The 25,782-nt window shown below is 35.5% G+C and overlaps 4 protein-coding genes and 1 long non-coding RNA gene across 10 annotated transcripts; 3 read left to right on the forward strand and 2 right to left on the reverse strand.

The window, feature by feature from the left end:
• The first annotated feature begins 1,563 nt into the window (after positions 1–1,563).
• On the forward strand, positions 1,564–2,514 carry LOC122316398. The gene has a single exon (XM_043132916.1). It carries the CDS (start codon positions 1,564–1,566, stop codon positions 2,512–2,514), a length of 951 nt encoding a protein of 316 aa, XP_042988850.1.
• A 1,825-nt stretch (positions 2,515–4,339) lies between these two features.
• Positions 4,340–8,566, forward strand: LOC122317501. Of its 3 annotated transcripts, none has more exons than XM_043134624.1 (5): positions 4,340–4,499; positions 6,313–6,397; positions 7,509–7,622; positions 8,018–8,119; positions 8,328–8,566. In XM_043134624.1, exons 1-5 carry the CDS (start codon positions 4,402–4,404, stop codon positions 8,370–8,372), a joined length of 444 nt encoding a protein of 147 aa, XP_042990558.1. In that variant the 5' UTR covers positions 4,340–4,401; the 3' UTR covers positions 8,373–8,566. The 3 variants fall into 3 exon arrangements, with proteins under 3 accessions (XP_042990558.1, XP_042990560.1, XP_042990559.1); XM_043134626.1 differs by lacking the exon at positions 4,340–4,499 and adding an exon at positions 4,595–4,613; XM_043134625.1 differs by lacking the exon at positions 4,340–4,499 and adding an exon at positions 5,666–5,949.
• A 220-nt stretch (positions 8,567–8,786) lies between these two features.
• LOC122317502 lies at positions 8,787–10,835 on the reverse strand. 2 transcript variants are annotated; one of them, XR_006244490.1, is made up of 4 exons: positions 10,672–10,835; positions 10,161–10,593; positions 9,021–9,563; positions 8,787–8,930 (listed from the first exon to the last, which is right to left on the reverse strand). It is a non-coding gene; the product is annotated as an uncharacterized LOC122317502 (long non-coding RNA). The 2 variants fall into 2 exon arrangements; XR_006244489.1 differs by having other exon boundaries at positions 8,787–9,563.
• A 4,245-nt stretch (positions 10,836–15,080) lies between these two features.
• Positions 15,081–18,509, forward strand: LOC122315188 (probable alpha,alpha-trehalose-phosphate synthase [UDP-forming] 11). Its single transcript, XM_043130972.1, has 3 exons — positions 15,081–17,400; positions 17,506–17,779; positions 17,938–18,509. Exons 1-3 carry the CDS (start codon positions 15,434–15,436, stop codon positions 18,265–18,267), a joined length of 2,571 nt encoding a protein of 856 aa, XP_042986906.1. The 5' UTR covers positions 15,081–15,433; the 3' UTR covers positions 18,268–18,509.
• An 858-nt stretch (positions 18,510–19,367) lies between these two features.
• On the reverse strand, positions 19,368–25,002 carry LOC122315189 (preprotein translocase subunit SCY1, chloroplastic). Of its 3 annotated transcripts, none has more exons than XM_043130975.1 (8): positions 24,734–25,000; positions 23,656–23,813; positions 23,177–23,559; positions 22,211–22,510; positions 22,041–22,130; positions 21,030–21,153; positions 20,329–20,492; positions 19,368–19,926 (listed from the first exon to the last, which is right to left on the reverse strand). In XM_043130975.1, exons 1-8 carry the CDS (start codon positions 24,913–24,915, stop codon positions 19,705–19,707), a joined length of 1,623 nt encoding a protein of 540 aa, XP_042986909.1. In that variant the 5' UTR covers positions 24,916–25,000; the 3' UTR covers positions 19,368–19,704. The 3 variants fall into 3 exon arrangements, with proteins under 3 accessions (XP_042986909.1, XP_042986908.1, XP_042986910.1); XM_043130974.1 differs by having other exon boundaries at positions 23,177–23,562; XM_043130976.1 differs by having other exon boundaries at positions 19,785–19,926; positions 20,352–20,492; positions 23,177–23,562; positions 24,734–25,002.
• Positions 25,003–25,782: the final 780 nt, after the last annotated feature.

Genomic DNA, 25,782 nt, shown 5'->3' on the forward strand with positions numbered 1-25,782 from the left:
CAAGATTCTGCCTTCGCAAGCTTCCACGAAATAAAGAAAATAAGTTATCTATTGGCCTTTTTCCTTTACTTCTTGCCTTTGCGAACCAAGTGCAAGCATATGGGTCTTTGCTTGAGGCTTTGCAAGGAACTGATTGGTATGAGTTATCTCAAGTTTATCGGGTCACGGGTGTTGGAAATGCTATGATGGAATGTTTTGACTCTTGACTCTTTAATTTGTGTTGCAAATGCTATGATGGAATGTTTGACTCTTTAATTTGTTCACAAATTTGTTGAGTTTGAGAATACTTGGTTTACTTTTGAGCCTATTTTTCTACTGAATGAATTTTAGTTTGATTCCATCCGCAGATGCTATGATGGAATGTTTGACTCTTTAATTTGTTCGCTGAATTCAGTATATAGATAGAGGTATGTATATATGCGTGTCCTGTTTTATTGGGGTTGGATTGGTGCAGAATGATAAAGTTGGAGAATGGTTCAGAGTGATAAGTGATTGGAAATGCCATTCAGCTCTGTAACGAAGGAAAAGGAATCTGAAGTGGGGTTACTGCTTTTGGCAGGAAGCGTGTTTTGTATTTGAAGCCCTGCCGCATCAGGACGGCCTTTTGATAGTTGCTTCTCCTCTTGTTCTATCAGTCTGTTTTACGCTTTCACTCAAACATGTACATCCGAACTACCTGTTTGGTTTTGGGAAATCTAATCGGGTCTCTCTTTTTCTTTTTCTTTTTATTTTTTTTCTTTTTTTATGTTGTAATTTTTTTTTTTTTAAATTTCGTCCATTTTTTTCTTAATGAACCACTTCTGACAAAAGTAGTCTTTTAGGCCATGCTGTATGTTTGAGAATGGCTATCCTAAATTTCTTTATGCACAAAACAAGGGAATTGCATGTTTCATCTTACAATCTACCATCTGTTTTTCGATGCAAAGTATGAATTATTTTTATTTACACGGAATGGTTCCTAATAACTTTGAGAAATGTAGATTGTTGAATTCCCTTTTTGTATGATATGATGATCCACTACCCAATTGTATTTGGTTATCAAATTTTCGTGATGACTATTGCTTATGCTTGAGCTTGGGTGTCATTGGATCTTAGCAAAATGTTGAAAACACAGGAGAGAGAGAGAGAGAGAGAGAGAGAGAGAGAGAGAGAGAGAGAGAGAGAGAGGTCAAATCAAGTAAAAAAAAAATAGTTTTCACAACCTATTGTGGTATTGTTAATCTAATGAGAAATGATAAAGTTACAACCTTTTACAATTTTTTTTTTTAATTTTTAAATAAAATAGTATTTTTTAAAATACTTTATTTTAATTTGATGTGTTTGAATTTTTAAACAATATTATTTAATTAATAAATCATAAACAAAATGTTAATAGGTTGTAACCATGTCATTGTTCAGATATAATAGTTAGAAAAATGAAAAAGGAATAAAATCCGACCTATAACGGGCATTTAATTTTCGGGAATGACGGCCCTCGCAGCCGGCTCCAACCCATCAAAACTCGGAATAACCATGATCTAGTCAACCTGTGACTCGCATTTGAGGGCCGAGGAAACGGAAGCTATGTTGGAAAGGGACGATGTTCTCTTCCAAAACCCCAGCCCCCGCTGTTTTCCTCCTCCCCTCTCCACCCTCCTTATTTCCCTCAAGATTTTCCTCCGAAACAAACAACTTTTCCTTTCCATCTTTGCCCTCTCTACCCTCCCCCTCTCTTTCCTCCTTTTCTCCCTCTCCCTCTACGTCCAGCCCATCAAATCCCGCGTCTACCACCTCGAGGCCGTCGCCTTCCTCTCCTCCACCCGCTTCGAGTCCCGCCACATCTGGCAGGAATCGCGCGCCGATGCCCTCTCCATCCTCAGGGTTAAGGCCTTCTTCTTCCTCCCCACCTATTTCCTCTCTCTCTTCACCGCCATAACGGCCGTAAGTTCTACCGCCTCCGCCTGCCAGGCCAAGCGCCCCAGCCTCCTCTCTGCGCTCACAGCCGTTAAGCTCACGTGGAGACGGCCCTTGATCACCACCATTCTCATCTACGCCATGTCTCTCTTGTACGATCAGGTTCCCCGCACATTCGCGGCTCTGTTCGGATCGCCCGGATCCGAATTTTTTGTACTTGTAATGGGTTCTGCTTTCGAGATTTACTTGATGGCGGTTCTGAGCCTTGGCCTCGTGGTGTCCATCGTGGAGGAGGAACTCGGGTGGGAGGCGTTTCGCGTTGGTTCGGGTGTGATGGCCGGCAGGAGGTTATCCGGGTGGGTGCTGTCGGGTGTGTTCCTACTGGTATCGGGTACGATCACGAGGGATCTTGAGATGACAACGGACGGTCAAGATCCGTCGTTGGAGACGTCGACGATGGCGATGAGCGTATCGACGGGGATGAAAGATAAATTGGGGTTGATTGTTTGGTACGGGATAGTGGTGCTTTGGAGTTACGTGGTTACCACCGTTTTTTACTTGGAGTGTAGAAAACAACACGTGGTTAGGGACGATTACGAAGATGAGAGTATAACGATTTAGTTGTCTCTAAAAATAAAAATGAAAGATCCCATCATTTTCATTTGTTTTGTGGAAATGGAAAAATAAGATTTGTTTGCAATTGTGTATTGACTTGAGATGACATATTTTGTATTATTGTAAACCATCCTTAAAAGAGAAATTGTATCCTTTGTACGGACTCATATTCAATTATATTGATTTAATCGGCCTTCTTATATTTAACAATTTAAATGGAAAAATAAAAATTGCTTTTATTAATCTCATAGACTATGGTATCCTTAAAAGGCTTTTCTCGATGCTAAAAGGTGGGATTTGTATTTTCACGAATTGGAAAATGCTTTGCGACCGGAGACTGGATAGGCAGAGTTCCGGAGCCACTTGAAGCCTCCTTGCCAACATGCCTCTAAAATATCTCAAAAAAGAGACAAAAAAGCACCGAAAAGAGAAAAGGGGTTCCAAGATGAGGATGAGGTGCTAGAATTGGTCTAACCTGCCATATGATACTGATGGGTGCATGTTGTTATAACTTTGTATGCATTTTACATGAAAACTTTACGCAATTGCTGGAGAACCCCGCCCCCCCAAAAAAAACCAACCCACCGGAACAACCAAACACATGTTGCTTGATTGACATAATCTCTAACAAGTTCGAAACCTCCCTCCAAACGTATAAATATATATATATATATATATATATATATATATATATCGCATTTGTTTAGAATTAAATTTAAAAAGTATTTTTTAAGATATAAATGAAATAAAATGTCATTTGATTTTTTTATAGATCACAAACATATTATCGATAGAACTAAAATTTTATAACAAAAATAGGAAAGTAATCTAATAGTATTTCCAACAAGTACAATGAAAAAAATCCATTCAACAATGCATAAATGAAATAGTAATACAATTACATATAATATAAGGACAAAGTTATAATTATATAACAGTTATATAGGTATTTCCATTCACTGATAATTTTTTTAAAGTGTAATTACGTTTTCCAATATATGAAAATTGCATTTGAGAAAAAGAAAATGATAAGACTACCGTTGACGTGTACCGAGAGTTTATACATAATTATTTTTTTATTTAATAGTTAAGAAAATATTTTTACAAAATTTTTATTTTTATTTTTAAATATTGAAAAGGATTTAAAAAAAAATGTTTAAAAAGAAAGCAAAAATAAAAAATAAGTTGCAAACTACACTATCGGTAAAAAGGCGAGGTGGACATAGCAGCGTCTTTGAGAAAATACATTAAATTAATAGTTTTCTTTAAAAAGTAGTTTTTAACTTTTTTATATTTAAAAGTATTTTAATATGAGTAAATTAAACAACCTAATTTTATTATTAAAATAATTTTAAGGCTTATATAAGTATTTTTTTCACTCTCCCAACATAATTCTAATCAGACTTTAAATATAACTAATTATATAAAATCATATAAACTGATTTAAATTTGTGACATGCCTATTATTTATCTCAGTTTTTTAGGATAAAATTTTAGGTTATACAGATGAGATGAGATGAGATATTTTAAATAGTAATGAATAAAATATTATTAGAATATAATTTTATAATATTAATTTTGTATTAAGATTTGAAAAAATAAAATTATTTATTATATTTTATATAAAATTTAAAAAAATTATAATAATAAATTAAGATGAAATGAGATAAATTTTTTAATTTTGTTAACCAATCCGGTGAGTTGCAGTTTAAAATACAGGTTCAGATTTGTGATCTCAAGCGCTTCTCAAGATCAAACAGATCAGATTTTAACGAGGATTAAATAAATAAATAAATAAATAAAAAAGGCAAAGTGTGGGAGGACATGGAACCGAAAACAGTCGAAATATAAGCACAAAACGGACATAACGTAAGGAAGAGTTTTAGACTGTAGATGGCGTCCGCATCTCTACCACTCGTCGATGGAGGCTTCATTTTCCACTCACAACACTCGTTCCACTCTTACCATCGCCACTCTGCAACTCCTTATAAGTAAGTCCAACCCTCAATCTCCCACTTGTCCACTTCGATCGAATACCCGGATTTCTTTTCTTCTGCTCCTTGGATTCTCTACTATTCGTTTGTTTCCTGGGAAAGATATTGAAGGTAGAAAACATTGTTTAGTATATTTAAAATTTGACTCTTCAATCTTGGACATCCAGCTTTCCAGTTACTTTAGTTATGCCATTTCTTTGTTGATTTCTTGAAATTGTCTGTACCCCCTATATTAATAGATACTTTCGTCTCAATATCTGTCCCTCAAATTCACATACTTTCGTCTCAATTTGTGGACTGCTCTGTTTATTTCTAAAATTGGCGAAGGCCAAGAAAAATTTTAAAAATTGGAAAAATGGAATCCATCCACTTATCAGAGCACATGGAGAAGTGGGCGTTGCTTTGATTTTGACTTTGAGAAAACCTATATTTGGTTATTCAAGATTTTTTTGGTAATATGTTTCGGATTTTATACTTGGCTGTTTTTGGCACCAGATAGAGTCGAGGAATGCGCACTATTGTGGCATTTAAAGTTAGAAATTTTGGTTCTTTCCATTTTCGTTTCTTTTTCTTTTTCTACTTTTGTTGGTAACCAGGTATCTGAATTTCTAATATGGCATAGCATGGATTGAGTTCTTGGTTGTGCTGACTGATGACAATATGTTTGGAAAGAGAGTAGAACTTGGAATGGTCTGGTATAAAAATAATGAGATTCAGATTGTAACAATGCATTGATAACGGTATCACAAAACATACAAATAGTGCACATATTATTTCTCTTATGGTCATGATTGATAAAAATTCTGTCAATAGGGTATTCAGCCATATGCAGATGATGAATGAGTGAAATTTAACGTCGCTAGATACTTTAAGTTGCTTATAGAAAATCTTGTCAATGTGGGTGGAGTGAAACATGGTGAATGAATGAGAACTTGGACACTGACACGGGAAGTTGCTTATTGTAATTTCTTTTTTGTTGGTCTTTGTGTCACCTCAGAAATTTTGGGTTTCTTTGGAAGGAGATATGGGTGAAATCATGCTAATTAACAAAACACATGATACCGGCTCTTCTTTATAAAGTAAAGCAAGGAGGGAGTAGAGCTGGTAACGATTATTTCTTTTCCCACCCAAATGGCCATTTCTTTTACTCTTGGCTGGCAACTCATTGAAACATAATCTGAAAAATTGTACAAGATTTTGTAGTTAGCTTCACTATGATATTAAGCAAAATGAATTACATGGCTATTTCATGATAAAACTCTTGAAGGAATATTCAAAGTCTAAGGATGGGCATTTTTGTTTGCATGTGTGGTTATGCACCATTGTCTCAGGTAACTCATGCTTTTCAGGGTCATGGTCTTCTTTATTAGCTGTAAGCATCATAAGGCCCCGTTTTGTTTCTCTTGGTGGAATAACGGAATTCTCTGCTTATTAAGTTATCAATGAGGTACAGTTTCAGGAAAAAGTATTGATATTCATGCAATGGCTTACTCATGGCTTGATGAAATGTGGCTTGGAAGAAGAACTGTGCTTTTCAAATTTGAAATATGAGAATCCAAAAAGGAAAAAATGGATATAATTGAGCTTAGAATAAGAACATAAAACTGGTTGAGGTATCCATTGTCTATATAGTCAAATGGTCAATGTCAGCCTTTGAAAAAGAATCTGTCCCTAAAACTCAATCAGGTTTCTCAGTTCATCAATCTGGTTTTTCGGTTCATATTTTACCATCTCAACTGATTAGAGTTTAGAGGGATATAGCCTGAGCATTTCCTTACCTATTTGTTTTATTTGTTTCTATTATTCTCAGTTGGGGATGGAGAAGAGACCAAGAGACAAGCATGGCCATCAACAGAACCAGAGGACAAGCATTTCAAATCTTGGCTAATCCTAATGTATGCTTTAATCCAAGGCTTCCACATGTATACTGACGAAATATTTGGTTTGAATATGATCACAGGTTTTGTAGGTATGTTATTTGTGATATAATTAGTGCCTTGTGGGAGCAAAATGTTTAGACTCTACTTGCGTGTTAGATGATTCAGTTTTAACTGCTTGATTAATGGTCATACTTAAAATTGGAGCCATCATCAAGCGAATTTAGGCACTAATAGTTATAGACATGATGTATGGTAAGAATAGTATGGTCTATTTAATTTATATAATCTACCTTTTGCAGTAATAGTGGCAAATTGGCATCTTTCTTTTTATTTGTTTCCCTTTTTACATCAATGCATCTAGTTCTTTCTCTAGTCTGAAGTTATTAATATTTCTGTTCAAATTTTCAGGAGATGCAAGCATGGTCATCAATAAATTGACTTCTTTCTTGTTTTGTGATTGTGCGTCCATCTGAGAACCAGGATTTCATACTTTTGTTCAAGTTTCTCATTATCATATATGTAGAAATTCGGGGTAAAGACACTTTGCACCATCAAAATATCACAAGTTTTACACTTTGCACTACAAAACTATCAAAATGACATGCTGAACCCTCAAACTACCAAAAACCAATATGTTATCCTCCATTCAGATTTGACTGTCATGACTGTGCCACATCACCCAGCTGTCCTTAGCGGTTAGAATTGAATGAGAATGCAAAGTGTAAGTTTTCTGTATTTGGCTGACGTGACACACCACTTCGGTAGTTTGCAGTACAAAGTGCAAAACCCTGATAGTTTGAGGGTGAAAAGTTTACTATTCCTAGAAGCTTATATTACAATCTTTTTTTGATAGGTAGAAAATTATGTTACAATCTTAGTCATTGAGATTTAATGAAGTAGGAATTTACAGTTATTTTTCTTTTTCTCTTGCACGCTTCCTTTTCCTTTAACTTACTTTGTTGCTTGACCAAGGTGCACTGTGTGATGAAGATGTTTTGTTTATTGAATTTCCATTTGTGTAAAATAGCAAACTAGCAGCCATACCAATAAAATAATCTTCTGATTCTTATCCTGCGCTTATTGTCCATTATTGGATGTACCCTAACCAAACTAAATAAATGCACAGGTGTCTTCAGCGAGAGGAGGCTCAAATAAGGAAGTGATCATGGTTGATCCTTTGGAAGCCAAGCGGTTGGCTGCCAAACAAATGAAAGAAATTAAAGCAAAAGAGAAATTCAAGGTGAAGGAAATCCCCCATGTTTGGTGAAATGACTCGTTCCTGTGCACTCACTCTATTCTACCACAATCTTCTGGTTGGGATGAATATTAGCTGAATTTGTAGATCTTTCATAGTGATATCAATCTTTGCATTAACTGTCAGCAGGAAACTTTAATGTGTTATGTAGGGCACGGATTTTGAACTCAGATTGTTTCCTATATGTTATATGCTTTACCCTTTAGCTTAAATATTCTTGGAACGAGTTACTTGTCAAAAGAAAAGAGGGCTAAGTTTGTTTATTTCTGTTTTTTTCTTGGCTCCCTAATGCAAGATAGATTGGATCAATCAATGATGCCATAACATAGATCATATTCAAGTTACTTATCGGTCTGGCTGGAATTATGTTGTGATTACAGAGAAGACGTCAAATTGAAGCCATTAATGGAGCATGGGCAATGATTGGTCTCACAGCAGGTTTGGTAATCGAAGGTCAAACCGGAAAAAGTATTTTGGCACAGGTAAACTTACTATTGCTCCCCGTATGTGCACATGTACACTCTCTCTCTCTCTCTCTCTCTCTCTCTCTCTCTCTCACACACACACACACACACACACACACACACACTGACATGGAATGGTTTGAATTTTGTTAATTGATATCTAGTTCCTCCAATTGACTGTATCTTTTGATTTACCACACATATGATGAATGCTTTTCACTTTCAGTTGGCTGAATACTGGAGCACCATTGTCGGTCTTTTTGTGCGATAGGGGTGAAGTTTGAGAAATTGCAGATTCTTCTTGGATCGTTCTTTGAAACCGAACCTGTTAGATCTTTCAAATAATGTTGCTTCTGTCCACAAATCTTGTACCTTTTTACTTGAATTGATACCCTTTACATTGTAAAAACTCTTTCTGTCAGCACAGTTTAATCAGATTCTAATATGTAAAAACTCTTTCTGCCAGCTCTGTTTAATCACGATTTGCTGCGATGATGTCTACTATAATATTAGAGCCCCATTCGTCTTATTTCAAATGATTGAGAAAGTTAGGGTTTCTTAGAATATTTGCTTTTAACGTTCGGGTTTCATGGTTTTCACATTCGTGCATGAAACTATGATAGGGTTATCGGAAGTCATTTTTACTTCCCTTTTAGTTTTGAAGCTAGATGGGTTTGTTGCTAAATCTTTTAAAGAGGGTTACAGAAGGCTAAGTAAAAGCCACTCTTATTACCCTACAATGAAGTTAAATATGTACCTGTAGGATTTCTGAAAGCGGCTGGAAAGGCTTTCCCCTCCATTTAGCCCGATCTAGCAGAGTGCTTGAGAACTGCAACAACGGTGATTAATTAGAAGGATACATGGGGTTAAGCGTCCTTAATGGTTGTTTACACCGTATTGAATGTTGAAGATAAATTACCAGTAGTTAAAAATAAGGTAAAATTTGATGTATTTTATTCTTTTTGTGCTTGTGATTCATGTGGATGAGGACAATCAAATACGGGCCAATCCTACAAAAATTGTTGTTCCCTGTGCTTGGAATCCTGAAAAGTCTAATATGGTATATAATCCAGAATTCCTAAGCTTGGTATTCATCCATACAAACTTGCTGATCACTTTAGGCATCTTTGATGCTTGTTTACAACTTCCTCATATATATATATATATATATGGATCAATGGCCCAAGTAAATGACCTCGTTTCGTTGATGTCCTTTCAAGGTCCCAAACTGACAGGCTACAAAGGACAGATGCCAGAACGGCAAATGAAAGTCACCCTCTCCAGTCACCCTCCACCACCAAAACTGTAAAGGAGAAAATAACGTGTGCATCAAGAAGACACCTAACTACTCAAAAGAAAACCCAACAAATTATAGATAATGCCAACTGGGAGTGGATACATCTCATGCTACTCTGTATTGTGATAATTTCCCATTAATCTGTTCCACTCAGCTTGGTACTATCTGTAGAAAAAAAAATTAATAATAATAATAATATATCTATATATATTAAAAAAAAAAAAAAAGCAAGGAGGAAAGTGCATTGTTCAATCCGTATGTCAACAAATGGAAGCAGCTTCCTAGAAAGGGGCGCCATTGCTCAATCAAAACCCACAAAGATATGGATAGACGTGTTATAATCAACAAGGAAAGAAAAGTTTGTGCTTTTTTTTTTTCTTTTCTTTTTTTTCCTTTGAATAAAGGATTTAGACCATTCTCAAAAGCACATTCTCTCAGATTTTTTTCATAACCATCTTCGGTCTTCTCTTCAAAGTTCAAACCCACATCTTGGAATTAAACGTGGTCAAATTACCAGTCTTCCAACCAAGTTGTACGTTAATTTGGAAGTGCTCTTCCCTTTATTCCTAACAACCTATTCATAACTTATAGACAATTTTAAATAAAATAATATATTTTATTAGATTTAATCACATCAAATCAAAAATCAAAATCAAAATCAAATTTAAAAAAATATTATTTTATGTATATTACATAGTTGTACACAAGTTGTTATTTAGTTAGAATGCTATCATTAATCTTATTAATTCATCGTATCAAAACCTGACAAAATCCTCGGTGGCCGGTTCTTGCCCCCTTTTGTTTCACAACGACCAATGCAGCCAATTGTGTGCCCACAAGTCACCCTTTCTCGTGACGACGTGTCGATCAATGATTGAGTTTTTTTTGCACATTGACCGAAGACTTCGACGTTTGTTGATACGTGCAGGTTCAAGGAATCTCAGTAAAGAAGATTCAAATGCTCAGAGTAGAACTAAAGTTTAGACCTTAGAACCCACCGTTTTAGGTACTTCTCAAGCATTTGAACTCAACAAAATTGGGAATTCAAATTGAAGGAGCTGGCAGCTCTGACTAATCTGGCATGGGGGTAGAGGTGCACCTACCGGCATTTCTCCACATTGGACGTTGACCATCCCTTAATGATCTGCCACGTGGACAAACGTTGAAGAGACCTCTAACAATATTATGGGTTGCCCTTGATCACATGGAATAATTGTTAAGAGCCGACAAAATATATATATATATATGGTAGACTTGGGTAATAAATACTTACCAAGAAAGAGCCGGCCAGGGAAAACCTATTCATACTTCACACATGCATCTGTCCAATGCATGTTGGCATAGGATCAATATTCCGATAAGCTTTGTTTGGCTTGACTACAACAATTAAATGGATCTAAAGTACTACTAGCTAGAGCCATATATATATGATCCTCGATGTTAAAAGATTTACCTTTTTCCTTGTTGTGATAAATGTTTGGTTAAGGTCGGTAGAGGTAGTTATGTCAATCTCCTAACCAACACTTTTTTGATTTTTTTGAACATGCATGGGTATTATGTTTCGATCTTGTTGGGTGCCGGCAGGCATGCCGCATGCATGCTTGCCGCTTGAGGAGTTGGTATCATTTGTTGAATGATTTTAATCTTTAGCGCTGTCTCCTTTAAGATTGTAACACATACCCCCTGTTGGATGTCCAAATCAAAATTATGATGCGTGGCCGGGTGCTGTCCCTCTATACATATATGCTGCATGTATCATGCATGCATCACATCCATATATTAAACATTAAAAGAATGCACTGTTTCAAGTTTCAACGTTTTAATTAATTGACCCCCTCCTTAGATAAGCACGTACGCAAAGAAAGAGCTAGCTAGCTTTGTTTCTTTCAGCTTGTTCCGGATAAGCATCTGATCTACTGTTCGAGGGAGATATCTATCTATAACCACTCAGAATATTCAAAGTATATATAATATGGGATCATGATAGATTAATTAATGTGCAGAAATATTAATTTTACGCCAGCTAATACGTACGTAAATGCCAAGTAATTGGTCGGCAACTTATAAATATTTGTCTATATATATCTAAATATATATATATATATATAAACCTATTTATTGAGCAGAAATTAGCTGCATGCATTTCGTTTAGCTGTTAATTCACGTGTGTAAATATATACATTAAAGTTGATAATTAATGACAATTTATTACAGGATGATCGATGAAGCTTATCCAGAATTAAATATTAATCAAAGCTTCCGTGTTTGGCCGTTCAAACCTTTGACTTTTCCTTTTAATTATTTTTTACTTTTTATTTTCATATCTATCTAGATATATATGAACTAGAAATTACGAAGAAAACGTACGCTAACATAAATATGATCAATGGGTCATTGTCGGCTGCCTCGTCAAACCAAAGAAACTGCATGCGAGATTGGGTCACATTTTTTAACCAAAAAAAAAAAGGAAAAAAAAAAATTCACCTACAGTGGATACAAAAGCAGAAAAAGACGAAAAGGGGCGATGATAAATTATAACAATTAATATTCCTGGGTATGAAATAAAAATCGTACAAGAGCGACGCACAAAGTGAGAAAAAAGGTTTTTTGGGAGTACTAATCCTATTATTCGAATATTCCCCCCACCCCATCTTTAATCTTTACACTTTTTAAATAGTAAAAAGTTTAATTACATTACGTTAGATCCCATCACTACTCAATATTTAATATTTATGGATAATTAAAGTTATTAATGATGATAATTATTATTTTATTTTTTATAAAATAGAAAATTAATCATTTAGAGGATTAGGAAATACTGACTTATATCATATTCGGAGTTAATAAGGTTTGAATTCGTTCTTAGAAAAATTAGCTTAATTGATTATTACATTAAATAAATAAATAAAAATTAGAATGTTCTCTCGATATCCTAAAGTTTTATTATATATAAAAATAAAATAAATAAAACAAAATATATACAAAATAATAAAAATCTAAACTCAATTTGCGTGATGAGTGGGTCCCATAGACAAACGCATCTAGATAAGAATACCAAACTCCGCAGACATTTAAGACAAGGTTGCCGCCCCCGTTCTCGTTAGTGGAAAATCTTGTGGATAAAGTGGGACCCACATATAAAGCAGCTGCCACGTAGCTGCCCAGAGTCGGCCTCTCTTCAACATCGGTTTGGATCACTCCCCAGTCGCTGTACGTGACTCAATTATGAAAAGTTTTAGACAGCTTCCATCGAAAGTCAGGTTGCCACGATGGTCCACTAAAAATCCTCCACGTTTTTCAGATTTGTACGCCGCGGAGCCCTGTTTTTTATTTTTTTTCTTGTCCGGTTATATCATATACGAGTACGGTTCATGAATAAATATATGAGTACGGTTCATGAAAAACGTATCCTGGACAAGAAATTAAAATAAAGATTTATTATATATAAATACAGTCGCATATTAATTTATGTATTAATATTAATTTATTTATATTTAAAATTTAAATTAATATTATTTTTAATAAAATTTATTTTTTAACTAATTACATCATATTAATATACAGATTAATACATAATTATATTTGTATTTATATTTTTCCATTAATATATATGATTACTGTTCATTAAGAAATTAAAATTTTAGTTCGATATCAAAAGTCAAAAAGTAACGTTGATACATATTAAGGGTAGGTGAGTTTTACGCATATTTTAAAAAATAATAAAATTTATTATTAAAAAAATAATTTTTTAATATAAATTTTAAATTTATCTAAAAACATTCTAAAATTATAAATATTATTTTTTAAAGTCAAAGTCAACCCTTTCATTTTAATGGTTTTAAAATTCAAAATATTGAAAACATTCTCCCTATACATACATACCCAAGATCAATACGTGGATAATGATCAAAACACTGCAATCTCCTCTTTTTTTTAATTATTGTTTTTTTTGTTTATTATAAATTAATGCCCGTCTATAGAATATTTGAACTCAAAGTTTAATTGAATAAATCTCATCCCAATATTTAAGTGATTTCCCATTTTAAGAAGACACAATATCTTTGACTTTATAAGATAAGAACATCTTAACTATTTTAATAATATTATTTAAAACATTGGATAAGAATTGCATCGTAATATTAAAATAATGTTAGATATAATTATGGATTATGTGTATTTTTTTCAAAAAATAATAAAATTCATTATTAAAAAATTATTTTTTATATGAATCTTATTTATTTGTTATTTGTAAAAAGAGTACGTAATATTTAGATTGTAAATATCATTTCTTAAAAAAGTTAATCCGCTGTTAATAAGTCTATAACGAGGGCAATGAAGTATCCGAACTCATATGGTTCCATGCTATGAACAAAGGTTTGGACAATAAGCACCGGTTCCATTCCAAATTGTTAGAGTATTTACATCTCATTCTACATAAAATTTCTTATAATTTAGCTAAAAAGTATATTTCTTAAAAAAATTTCTTAAATTTTACTCATATTTTAAAAACCTCATACATCTAATTTTTATTATTTTTCTATTATATTAAAATAATATTTCTCTATTATTTCATTATTACTTTTTTTTTTCTTACTTCCATTTACAAACTTTAATTAGTCAATATTTTTTCTTATGTTTTGAATATTACTGTAATGAATATTTTAAATAAAAATTTAAATTATTTTTATGGATATGATAATATTTTTATATTTTCGTAATTAATTAAACTATTTTTAAAAATTATTATATAAAACTATAATAAATATAAATACGAGAGAAATTATAGATAATTAAAAGAATAATTTATTTTATGTATTAGAATAAAATATTGATAAAAAATAATTTAAAAAATGAATAGTAGTTTTCTGTATTTACAAAACTGCTATTTATTTCTTCAATTTTTACTCTGAAATAATGATTCGGATGTAAGATATGTTTCGATTAAAGTCGTAAAATAAATCTCAAATTATGAAAAGATTGGTGCTTTGCGACCGAATGTGAACGCTCTTAATAATGTCAACCATGGTTTATATGTAAGAACGTGCAGAATGAGGAGCGGATGCAAATTGGCTGTTGGATACGTCAGCAGTGGAAGCAGCACCTCGTTGCCAAGTCATCAGTCAAACATAGGTCCGTGACTTTGGCCGAAACGACCCCCCACACGCCACGTTTGGCCTATAACATATCCCCACGCGGCTACTTCTAGTAGGAGCTTCCTTCCCATTTTCCAACTTTTTTTTTATTTAACAAGTCTGCAGGAGACCGCGTTACCGAATCTCGTTCTTATCATGTTGATCGGAAAAATATATTAAAATCATATTTTAATTAATATCATAATAAATTATGCTTATAAGACGTTTTGAAGGAGTAATTATAATTGATATGAAAAAAAAAGGTATGAAGCTTCCTTTTATTTGACTCTACATATATATATATATGAGTAAAAAGTTTGGTAAAGAAGAAGATATTAATTACTATTTATTATAGATTTTAATAAATTTAATTATGAATTATAAAATATTAAATATGAAAAATTTATAAACGGCAGAAAAAAATTTATTAAAAAAAGAAAAATGGTTTACGTGTCTGATCGAGTCGATAATTTCAAATGTTTTTAACGAAGTTATTTTTGTTAAAGCCGGTGGAAGGAAAAGGAATACCAAAGGCTATATATCCTTATCAGAATTCGGCCAAATCCGATACGGAGAGAATCGGTCGTGTAAGTAAGGCCTGATGGCGCGATCTTGAACGTTGAATTCATCTCGTTATGACGTAACTACATACATCCTAGTCTAGCACGTCGTTCTTATCCTCAATATTGCTACGTTTCTTTCCATCTTCACGGACACCTCTCCGTTATGGAAATTGTATCAGTCCCTTCGAGACGATTTACTCCCAGAATTCAACGCCCAACTCTATAATTCTTGGATCAAAATTACTACAAAACCAGAAAGACAAGAAGAAGAAGAGATCGAAGAGTTTTTATTGTTTGTTTGTGCGCTTGGGTTTCTTGAGTACGTCTGTGTCTTCTGAATATGTTTCCGAGCTCTTGCATGGACCTGAAGAACATGGTTTCGGTGGATGACTTTTGGTCGTTGAATCGGGATCCTCCGAAGGAGATGCGGGTCCCAAAAGTTATATCTAGATACGGCCCATCCACGGACGACGACGACGGCGTTGTAATTCCCAAACGAATCATCGTGGCGACCGAGTTGCCGATACGGGCTGTCCGCGACGGCGAGACCGGCCGGTGGTCATTCGAGTACGATGCGGACAGTCTATATCTGCAGCTCAGGGACGGGTTCGGCGATGAAGTGGAGGTCGTCTACGTGGGGTGCCTAAAGGCCGAGATCGACGTGGCTGACCAGGACGACGTCGCGCAGGAACTTCAGGACAAGTTCCGATGCGTCCCAGTTTTCTTACCGAGCGAGATTCGGAACGGGTTCTACCACGGATTTTGCAAGCATTATCTTTGGCCTTTGTTTCACTACATGCTGCCGATAACGCCGAGCCAGGGCACGCGGTTCGATCGTTCCCTGTGGCGGGCCTACTGCAACGCGAACAAGAAGTTCGCAGACAAGGTGACGGAGGTGTTGAGCCCCGAGGACGATTACGTTTGGATCCACAACTATCACCTCATGTTGCTGCCTAGTTTCTTGAGAAGAAGGTTTCACAGAATCAAGCTCGGTTTTTTCCTGCACAGCCCCTTCCCTTCGTCGGAGATATATAGAACCATACCGGTACATAAGGAAATTCTCCAGTCTCTGTTGAATTGTGATGTGATTGGCTTTCACACGTTTGATTATGCTAGACACTTCTTGTCCTATTGTAGTCGGTTGTTGGGTCTTGATTATCGATCCAACCGGGGTTACATTGGGTTGGAATACTGTGGTAGAACCGTTGGTGTTAAGATTTTACCGGCAGGGATTCATATGGGTCAGCATCAATGGGCTTTGTCCCAGAAGGAGACGGCCGAGAAGTTCAAGGAACTGAAGAAAAAATTTGAAGGAAAAATTGTGATTTTGGGTGCGGATGATATGGATATGTTCAAGGGTATTAATTTTAAGCTTTCTGCGATGGGACAGCTTTTAGAAGAACAAGAAAAGTATAGGGGAAAAGTGGTTTTTGTTCAGATTAAAAACCCTGCAAGGAGCCAGGGAAAGGATATTCGGGATGTCGAGAGTGAGATTAGTGCTATTGCAAAGGAAATTAATCAGAAGTATGGAGGACCCGGTTACGAGCCAATTGTACTCGTCAATGGCCCGATTACGACCCAAGAAAAGGCCGCTTACTACGCCATTGCAGAATGCTGCGTGGTGACTCCTGTGAGAGATGGCATGAATTTGGTTCCTTACAAGTACACTGTATGCAGGGAGGGCTCCCCGGTTCTGGACAAGGCACTGGGAAATGAGGAGGCTGTGCAGCCCAAGAAGAGCGTGATCATTGTGTCTGAGTTCATTGGATGCTCACCGTCTCTTAGTGGGGCGATCCGCGTCAATCCATGGAGTATCGATGATGTTTCTACTGCCATGTATTCGGCAATTGAAATGGAGGAATCAGAGAAACAATTGCGCCATGAGAAGCATTACAAGTATATTAGCTCTCATGATGTTGCCTATTGGGCTAAGAGTTTTGATCAAGACCTTGTGAGAGCTTCTAAATGGGTAGATGACGTGAGGCTTTGGACCATGGGGCTCGGTTTGGGATTCAAAGTTGCAGCTTTGAATAGTAATTACAGGAGGCTTTTAGTTGATTACGTTGTATCTGCTTATAGGAGAACAAATAGCAGATTGATCCTTTTGGACTATGATGGCACTATGATGCCAAAAACGCATGTGGACAAGACTCCTGGCAGCGATGTTATTTCAGTATTGAATTCGTTATGTAGTGATCCCAGAAACGTTGTTTTCATTGTGAGTGGAAGAGGAAGAGATTGTCTAAGCCAGTGGTTTTCTCCATGCGAGAATATGGGTATTTCAGCAGAGCATGGTTACTTTACTAGGTAATGATGCGTTAAACTTTTTGTGCTTGTGGTATCTGTTGTATACATCCGCTTGTTTTCTCGCTTGATGCGTTATTTTTTCTCTCGTTCTTTCATTTGTTGTAGGTGGACCAAGGATGCTTCATGGGAGACTTGCTCCCTGATAACGGACTTAGATTGGAAAAATATCGTGTTACCTGTGATGGAACACTATACAGAGGCAACAGATGGGTCTTTCATAGAGCAGAAAGAAAGTGCAGTGGTGTGGCACTACGAACATGCTGACCTTCATTTTGGTTCATGGCAGGCTAAGGAGCTTCTCGACCACCTCGAGAATGTACTTGCCAAGGAGCCTGTTGCTGTTACAAGGGGCCAGTTCATAATCGAAGTGAAACCACAGGTATGAATCAATTTCATTAAAAAAAAAAAAAAAATCAATCAATCAAGATCATTCCTTTTTTGTTGGACAAGCATCTCAAGAATATCAGTCACCATCCCATCATGTTATTTTGTGGATTGCAACGGTTGTAATGGATGGCCTTTTTTAATGAACTTCAGGGTGTTAGCAAAGGGAAATCTGTAGACAACATTATCTCGACCATGAGAAAGCAGGGGAAGTTGCCAGATTTTGTGCTGTGCATAGGGGACGACCGCTCAGATGAACTTATGTTTGAGACTATAGCGGATAAGGTTGTCAGCCAATCCTTGCCAGCCATTAGAGAAGTCTTTGCCTGCACTGTTGGTCTGAAACCAAGCAAGGCAAAATACTTTCTTGATGATACTGATGAAGTCATCAAGTTGCTTCAAGGCCTTGCTGCAGAATCATCAATTCAAGCAAATTCGGATTATCTCAAGGAATGCGTTGGAAGGAATCCCTCGGATGACTGATGTGGGACGTGTGCTCAGTTCACTATGGAAACTCAGATTAAGTGGAGTTTGGAGATATGTTCTTCTGGGATCATATCAGTGTTAGAAGGGTTAGATTTTAAAATGAAGATTAATGATACAGCTAACCTTGTATAGATGATGACACTGACATTGTCGGGTCCATCTCCAAAGCCAATACTCAGGAATTTACTCTCATAGCTTTATTCATGTTAGAATCTTACAAATTTGTTTGTTCGTGTTAAGATCTCTTCAAGTTCCATTTTTTTTTTTCGTACTTTTGAGCATAAATTTATTTTAATATTTACAGGAAATTTGATATCTTTTACGTGCAATGAAATTTACGACTCTGAATTATCATATAGGTTCTAGAAGGCTAGACATCGGTTGACATTGAATGCACAAGAAGCGAAGACTGGAGATCAGTACTGCAACTCTCTTTTTCGTTAACGTTTATGTTTTTGAGATGTGATGTGATATATCGATAAAGACGTTAATATATTATTGACGTGGGAGTATCACAGGATAGACTATAAATATTGCATATACGTATGTAAATTGGGTTAGGTATCTCTCCTTCCTTATGTACCACATACTAATAATGGGGGTGTTTCTAATTCTCAGAAAAAACGATCATGATTAATGGTGATAGATTTTCAACGTCGCAGACCTTTAATTCCATAATTCTAGCATTTAATTCACAATTAAAACTATATACGGTGGACTTTGGTATTTCTGGGTTTCTAGATTTTGGATCAAAAAGCGCAACTTTAATAAAAAAATTTAGTTATAAGCATAATTATATATTAATATGTGTATCAATTTAATATAATTGGTCAAACAATATTAATTTTATTAAAGACTGTTAATTTTAAATTTTTAATATGAAGAAATCAATATTGATATGTAGATTAGTACGTGACTTTATTTATACGTGACAAAACTCAACTTTAATAGGCATAACCACTAACCAGGGCTAGGAATACAATCTCATTCGTTTGTATTTTTATTTTTTAAACGGAGTTTCGTTAAAGCCCCACTTCACCCTAAGCTTCTCCACAGGTTTTGCAAGATGTAGTAAGTTTTCTTTTCACACACACATCTACATGAATGGAACTTCTCCACTTCTGCTTGTCATGGATTACAAGACGACAATTATACATTGCACAATTAACTTCTATAGGGTTGAAAACTTGAAAGAATCTAACACTGTTTGCTACCTACATACAAAATACAACTGGAAAAATGTCGCATATAAAAGGTATATAACGCAATAGCCACTTCTGCAGCACTATGTAGAAACCTAAATCAATAGGTGTATCAGAAAATATATGATACAGACACTGCAGAAAGGAATCTAAAGTGCTAAGTATCGCCATGCCTTCATCAGAAAGCTAGATCCCCATTGTAAGTTCTTTTGCAGAACTATCCTTTCTGCCTTTACCTTTCAATGTCATAAAACTCTATGTTCTTGTACTTCTGGGATATTATTTCGGCTTGAACTTTTCTTGCAGTGTCTGTTGCACAGCCAACAAGAATGAGAACAGAGGTGCCAGCAAATCCCCGAAATGCAGTTAGGTGTGTGGTTTGTTCAATCAAGGCAGGACCACCAGCCAAGATTGCCAAAAAGGCCGAACCAAGAACAGATATGCGACTAAGAACCTATATTCCACCATAAAAGAATGAAATTCAATTAACAGCCATACTTAAACCAATAAGGTTTACAATTCATGCCGACTCAAGGCACATCTAAGTCCCTGATACAGTTGATGGCTAACAGAGTGATGTAAAAGCTTAACATGGGATAGTTTTATTTTTGGTGCACGCTATAGGTTGAAAAGTAAATGCAACTCCAAATCACAAAGAAAAAAAATAGAGAGCACTAGTTCAATTTGAAGCCATCTCATGAGAGGAATGATATTTCACCGAACAAGCATTTCATAGTCCCACAATGATAACACCAAAGCAACATCCTTCACGTGCAAATCAAGATAGAGTTGACCCACTATAACAGGACTAATATGTCTGCTAGGCCATAGATTTTATTTAAAAAGTAGAAATTACCATTTTAATAAATGCAGCCGTACTTTTACCCGGTCGGACAAGTGGAACTGATGCGCCTTGACGCTTTAACTGTTCACTGACATCATCAGGGTCCAATTGCAGGAAAGTATAATAGTAGTTGAAGAAAGCTATCAAAAGGATGTTCGTGGGGAGGTACAGAGAACCTACAAAAGAATCATCTGGTTAGAACTTAGGTTTAAATTGTCAAACAGTAAATCTCATTGAACAAGAACTTGACCCTGTCCATGCTTATAAACTGATGGAATGTTTCTTTCACTTAATTTTATTATCATTACTCAGTTTGGACTATCTCATCATCACTCTCCTTAGATAAAGTACACAGTTTCAACTTATTGTCGAACCATGAAGGCAGCAACAGCATTTTTTGTTTTTTGAAAACTAACCCTGAAGACTACAACAGTAATAGGCTCAGCCTATGGGCAATACTCGTAAAGATTTTACTGACTTATGCATATAGCAAACCATTTAAGAGACAAAAAAGAGTCACAATGATATTTAATCTTTGAAATTTAGTTTCATCATGTACCTGCTGCCTGTACAACGTTTAGGAAAAATGTGAACATTTGCAACAGATTTTAGAACCAACTATGCCAGCTGAATGAGACCAGCTAAACAGACCATACACCGTCTATATCCTTCAATATTCATCAACTTCAACCACTAAAAATTACAAATCTTACCCCCTGGATTTAAAGCCACCGCAGCATTCTTCAGACCAGCTAAACCAGTAAAGCGGGCTAAAGTACCAGGAAGAGCTAATGATGATGTAGAAAATATGATTGGCATCACTCCAGAGCTATTCACCTGCTTTGTCAGGAGATTTAGATCATTCAAAGATAACAAACTAATAACATTTCACCTAGAAAATATAGTGCAGTAAATAAAAAGCAAAAACAGACTCGTAGAGAGAATAAGATAAACATAAACATAAAATTACACAAGACATGAGCTGTAAGTGCATAAAGTACATAAACCCCAAGGGGTTGGCCCAAGTGGTGAAGGCCTTGGTCTTGGGTATCACTCTCCTCAAAGTCCAAGGTTCAACCCTCGTGGGGTGTAAACAATCCTTTGGGGCCACACCCCCTAGTGAAAAGCCAGCGATTTAACCAATTCCGTGTAGGGAAACTTCTGAGGGTGCGGTGCACGGGACCCAGGTTCACTCTGTAGGGGTGGATCCGAAGGGCCCTACCTTGGAGAGGTTCCCCGACATAAAAAAATTATAAAAAAGAAAAGAAGAGAAAAAAAGAAGTGCATAAACTACATAATAAAGTAGGAATGGAATGTGGAGAACCTCTGGTAGAGTCTCTCAGTCTGAAATAGATATTGTAATAACAAATTAAGAATGGCTAAAACAAAGTAGTTGAAAGAAATGACTGCAAGATAAGAAAGAATAGAAATCTGTAATCAATGTTTTCACTAGATGCTAGAGGTAAAATTGTTTTCAAATGTCAACAGAACGAGATATTATTGGTTGAGACCTAGTTACTTTGAAATTTGAAACAAGATAATAAAGCTGACCCATGGCCACAGAGAAGTTAATCCTGTCATTACAAGCCTTAAAGTACAAGTAAATGACATCAGGAAAAAAGAAGCAGCATACATTTCCAAGTATATGTGGACTAGAGCCCTGTAATTAGAGGATGAGAACTCTAAACTATAGAAACAAAAAGGAAAAAAGCTAAAATACAAACCTTAAAGGGCAGGTAAGCAGATTTTTGAAGCCCTCCACTTTTACTGGTATATCTTGAAGCATAGTTAAGTGGGATTTTCCTCTCAGCTTCCTGAAATCCTTTGTTGATATAATTGTGAACATTTCTTTACTTGCAAAGACATCTTGTTAAACAAAATGAGCAGCACTTACCTGAACGTATACGATACTGAGGACCAATAAAAAGAAGGAGACAACGATGGCAATGAGACCGACATAGTTACCATCCTGAAATGCCTGGGAAACAGTCCTACCAAAAGATGCTGGTAAGTAGGAGATAATACTTGTGAATATCAAGAGAGATGTTCCGTTTCCAAGTTTCAGGTCTGAGATTCGTTCTCCAATGTATGTTGTGAATACTGAGCCAAGTGTCAATAGGGTAACGGAAGTAAGAACCCATTGTGTACTGAAGTCATTGACGTAGGGGCGAAGATAGAGTACTTGACCAATTGCCTGTTGTAGCAACCAGAGACGGAAAAATGAAAATTATGATAAAAGCTCATCAAACACCATAACCTAGAAAAATGACCCAAAGAAAATCCAAGTCACATATAAGCTTATATTCTAAATGCACTAGTCAAGGTTGTAATAAGAATTTTTTGATTCATTACAAAGCCCAATTCCACCTGGTAGGGGATCAAAGTGAGACTTGACAACACTCATGCACCTTTATCATGCCTATGTACCTCAATTACAGTCTCCTCCACCCAATGCGGGACTTAGCAAGGTGTCATTATAAATAATACAATGTACACGGTCTAGTTATGAAGGAAACTTTAGCATGGTCTAGGAATATTCAGAAGAGGATGTTGAAGATCTATCTTTCAGGCACAATGGGGCCATATTACAGATTTAAATTATTTGTTAAAAAACAGATTCTATACCAGCTCAAACCAAAATTGCCCACCATATACTCAATTTCAACATGGTAGGTTTTGGTAATAGGAATTGACATGCAGCATATTGTTATTTTTTATTGGCGTCATAATATTAGTTATAATTTTCATTTTAAAGAGTTTGGTTCCATTTGTTATAAGTTAAAAGACCCAAATCAATTACTCAGCACAACGGTAAGCTCTTTTTCAACTTTCTTCATTCAAGTTAAGTGAAGTTCCTCACCTGTACAATGGCAAACCCAACTGAAGCATATCGAGTATACTGAAGAATTTTCTTTCTTCCTGCTTCTCCTTCTCTTTTCTGAAGATCTTGCAACTTGGGATATACTTGTGCAAGCAGCTGAAACACAATTTGTGCATTGATGAAGGGAACAATACCAAGAGAGCATATTCCAATTCTACCAATTCCACCACCAGAAAATGAGTCCAAAGTGCTTAATAAACTGTTCTGGTCCAAATTTCCTAGAAAAGCATCCCTATTTACCCCGCCAAGAGGTATATATATTCCAAGCCGGGATAAGGCCAGAAAACCCAAGAGCTTAAGAAACTTTCCTGGTAATGGCCCTTTGAAGAAGTCCCCAAAATCAATGGAACTGTCCTCTATTGCTGCTGACAATTTCAAACAGTTAATAAACTGCTAAAAGCTACAGGCATCAATTGCAACCTGAAGACTGAAGACAATTTGCAAGTCAAGAGACAAACCTGCCACTCCTCGAGCAGAGGTAGGTTTCTCCTTTTTCGTACTAGAGGTACTCTCAAATGTTTGAGAAAACAAACATAGGAAACTATCCCAGATTCCATTTAGACCAGAAGATACATCTGAGTCGATACCCAAGGGATCAAAAACAGAGCCCTCACAGCTGCAAAGACATCCCAGTCAGCAAGAAGGATAAATATGACTACAATAGCAGGTACCCAAATTCTGGCAGTTTCTCCAGAATATGGACATGACTCAAAAGGAATTTCTCATTTGATCTATATTCTGTTAAACAGTATTGAAAAGATCAATGTTCAAAAAGCTCACTAGGCATATAAACACAAATATTCCATCTGAGGTCAGATTTTTGTATGATCAATGAAGAATATAGCACCACTTAACACCTTTAGATTATAGTTCTCATGAATGGCTTTCTCAAGGTCTCACCTTTTTACTAGTCCTTCAAAAGTACCCTTCAAAACCACGCCCGTACTTCAATTCAATTTGGACAGATCAAACTGAATCTAGGTGATGACTTACCGAATAATGGATATTTTTGGGAATTTCATTACACAATCTTGGCATCTCCATCTAAGTCTGGTCCACTTGGAAATTAAGTTGCTTTTCCAATAGCTGCTAACCTAGTTTCTCATAGACCTACAGAACCCAATGAGTTGAACTGCTACATTTTTTGCGAATAACTTCAATCCAGCCCTGTTCCACCACTTCTGCATTAGAGCTTCAGTTGATCGATTATTCACCAAAGGCCCAAAACCCCCTATTAACCGTATATTTTCGAACTTGGAATTCTACCTAATTTTACCCTTACTCTCAGTTTCTCCCCTTGTGTGTAAGCGTATATGTGTGTTCGTGTGAAAAGCAGTGGTATACACGCTATATTCGAATAAACAAATAAGACAAACTGCAGCTAGAAAACTATGAGAAAACACGCACGCACAATTAATGTATTAGCCAAGGCAAAGAGCCACATATTTAAAAACCTCAGAGGCCGATTACTGAGTAACTAAAGGAAACAAAAATGGCTATAGCTGGAGGAGAAAAGTGAAAAGGGTTATCGCATACCTGTGGGAAAGAAGACCAACGTTCCATGACTTGGAACTGTTGGGTTTTCTCTGAAGAGAATAGCTGGCTCGGCAGATTGATGTTTTGAATCTTGGAGAGGCCTTGGGGTTGAGATGGGAGAGGGTAGATAGGCGGAAGCAAAGGGGAGAAGCAGAAGAAGCTTCTGCGACCGTTATCAACATGTTTATCTAATATCTACTACCACTGCTCTCTCACTTTGGCTCTGCCCCTTCCCCGCTTCACGCAGCCTTCTCAACTTTCTATCCCCCACAACCAAATAATATTTAATAATAATAATGTCACAATTAATACGAAGATTACAGGAAAAATAAATAATGAATATTACTTCTCATTCCATATTATATATTTTAAAATTATTTTTTAGTTTTATTTTTATTAAACTAATTCAATTATTCTACTTATTATCAATACACTATATATTTATTATAAAAAATAAAAATATAAAATAAAATAAATGATGTGTGGTATGTAGAGATGATAAGCAGAATTATTTTAAAAAAATATAGATTTATGTTCGGTGCTATTAATTTTGTTCAATCACATTAACAATAAAAAAAATCAGAAAAATTAACGTAAATATTATACTGAGTGGTGGCCTTAATTATTTGGGAAGAGAGGTTTTTTTTTTTTAGGTAAATGTCATTATTCATTCATTTATCAAGATAAATTTATATTTATGATCAGATATATGCAGAGCTATCCCTATATCAACCATTTGGAGCTTCATCAATATACTACTGAATTGATCTAAACTATATTGTTGTTGATATTCTCTATAGACAAACGTATAAGAGACATCACTCTATCTAAACAAATACTCAATCTCACATTTCATATAAATGGATGACTCAACTTCTATGAACAAATTGTCTATGAGACAAACTCTTTTTTTATTAAACAATAAGAAAAATAAGAATGAAAAAAGATAAATTACAATTTAGACCAACTGTATTAAACTTTGATGGCAGATAAAGGCAATAAATTTATCTATTTTCAACTATAAAAATTAAATCTAAAAGAATCTGGCA

The sequence above is a fragment of the Carya illinoinensis genome, chromosome 7 (assembly GCF_018687715.1).
Source record: "Carya illinoinensis cultivar Pawnee chromosome 7, C.illinoinensisPawnee_v1, whole genome shotgun sequence".
In the NCBI taxonomy this organism is placed as follows: Eukaryota; Viridiplantae; Streptophyta; class Magnoliopsida; order Fagales; family Juglandaceae; genus Carya; species Carya illinoinensis.